The sequence below is a fragment of the Vicugna pacos genome, chromosome 3 (genome assembly GCF_048564905.1).
Source record: "Vicugna pacos chromosome 3, VicPac4, whole genome shotgun sequence".
Taxonomy (NCBI): Eukaryota; Metazoa; Chordata; class Mammalia; order Artiodactyla; family Camelidae; genus Vicugna; species Vicugna pacos.
In genome coordinates this window covers 6,398,516-6,400,252 of record NC_132989.1, presented here as the reverse complement: position 1 = coordinate 6,400,252, position 1,737 = coordinate 6,398,516, and the positions used below count along the sequence as shown (strand labels likewise).

The following is a 1,737-nucleotide window of genomic DNA, read 5'->3' as shown; positions in this document are numbered from 1 at the left end:
CAATAGTGGACCTAAAGACCTCTAATGGATGGAAATGGTGGTGCTCAGTGGAGGAAAGGCTGTGAAACTGATCACTGACATCTGTCACCCTGACGTCTTCCACCCAAATGTTTTCAGATTGCTCAGCTCATAGCCTCACTCCAACCAGCCAGAGGGGCCCAATGAGTCCAGAGGAGGAAGATGAGCCACAAGGGAAACCGAGCTTGCAGAGGAAGGAGCAGAACAAGAGAGGAAGCCCCCAGGAGGGTGGGCATGTCTACACTCCCCATCTCCCCAACACCTTCTTCAGGGCCCTCCCCACCTCCCTGTTCCTCAGACTGTAAATGACTGGGTTGAGCATTGGGGTGAGGATGGTGTAGAAGATGGAGGTGATTCGGTCTCCCACCGGTGTCCTAGCAGAGGCTCTCTGCATGTAGCTAAAAATGGCTCCCCCATAGTAAAGACTCACCACAGCCAGATGGGAGGAGCAAGTGGTCAGTGCCTTCTGTTTCCCCTCAGTGGAGGGCATTCTAATCACAGCCGTGAGGACCCGGGCATAGGAAGCCACAATGACCCCCAGGGGAAGCAGCAGCATGACCACACAGCAAGCATAGACGAGGTCCTCGAAGAGCGAGGTGTCGGCACAGGAGAGCCGCAGCAGGGCGGGGACCTCGCAGTAGAAGTGGTCCACGTGGAGGGAGCCGCAGTAGGGGAAGCTGAAGACCATGCCCACGTCGACCATGCTGTCGGCCACTCCACCCAGCCAGGATGCCAAGGCCAGGAGAGAGCAGGCCTTCCAGTTCATGAGCACAGGGTACCGCAGGGGGTGGCACACAGCCACGTACCTGTCATAGGCCATGGCCGCCAGGAGGAAGCACTCAGCTCCTCCTACCATGACCACTAAGAAGACCTGAGCCGCGCAGCCGCCCCAAGAGATGAACCTCCTGCCCGACAGGAAGTTGGCTGCCATCTTGGGCACCACCGTGCCCGTCATGGTCAGGTCCATGAGGGACAGCTGGCTGAGAAAAAAGTACATTGGGGTGTGCAGGCGCTTGTCGGCCTGGATGAGCAGGAGGAAGAAGATGTTGCTGGCCAGGGCGGCAGCAGAGGCCAGAAGGACAAGGGAAAAGAGGAGGAAGTCAGAAGGTGAGTGGCTGAACAGGCCCAAGAGGATGAAGTCTGATAGGGAGGTGTGGTTCCAGATGTCCATGGCCTTGACCCTGAGAAAAAAAAATAAATGTGTAAACATAAAAATAAAACGCTCACCTGGCATCTCCATCATACAAGGAAACTGTCTCTTATATCTTCTAAAGATCACTGCCCAGGTTCTGTCTTAGCCCCATCCTTTCCTCCTGCAGTGAAAATCTATTTCCTCTCAGTTGCCCTCAGTGGTTCCCAAGCAAGATTTGATCTTAGCTTCTCTTGAAAGACTAGTAATTGGGCCCCCATAGAAGTGGGGGGGGGTTGTAAGTTATTTGTCTCCGAAATGTACACAAACATTTAAAAACCGAAATAAGCTTCCAGCCAGTTTTCCGACCCAGGGATGTCTTTTCTCTAGGACTTAGGATCGGTCTCTTTCAACTGCAACCATCAAGGAAGATAAAGCCCCTATTTCCGAGGCTTTACAGGAGGGCAGGACCCTAAGTCCAGCAGGCACTTTGCCCCAAGGTGCAGAATTATCTCTTGCCATAACCTGTGAGAAGTTTGTATTTCCTTTGGATAAAGCCAACTAACTAATACAGACAGTCCTCCCAATTA

The 1,737-nt window shown here is 53.2% G+C and overlaps 1 protein-coding gene across 1 annotated transcript; it reads right to left on the bottom strand.

Moving 5' to 3' along the window:
- Positions 1-256: 256 nt before the first annotated feature.
- LOC102531065 (olfactory receptor 2V1-like) lies at positions 257-1,189 on the bottom strand. Its single transcript, XM_006211927.2, has one exon. The coding sequence runs from the start codon at positions 1,187-1,189 to the stop codon at positions 257-259; it is 933 nt and encodes a 310-aa protein (XP_006211989.2).
- Positions 1,190-1,737: the final 548 nt, after the last annotated feature.

What these genes read in the sequence shown, in the direction of transcription:
- LOC102531065 (XM_006211927.2), bottom strand. Translation starts at nt 1,189, where the DNA reads ATGGACATCTGGAACCACACCTCCCTATCAGACTTCATCCTCTTGGGC.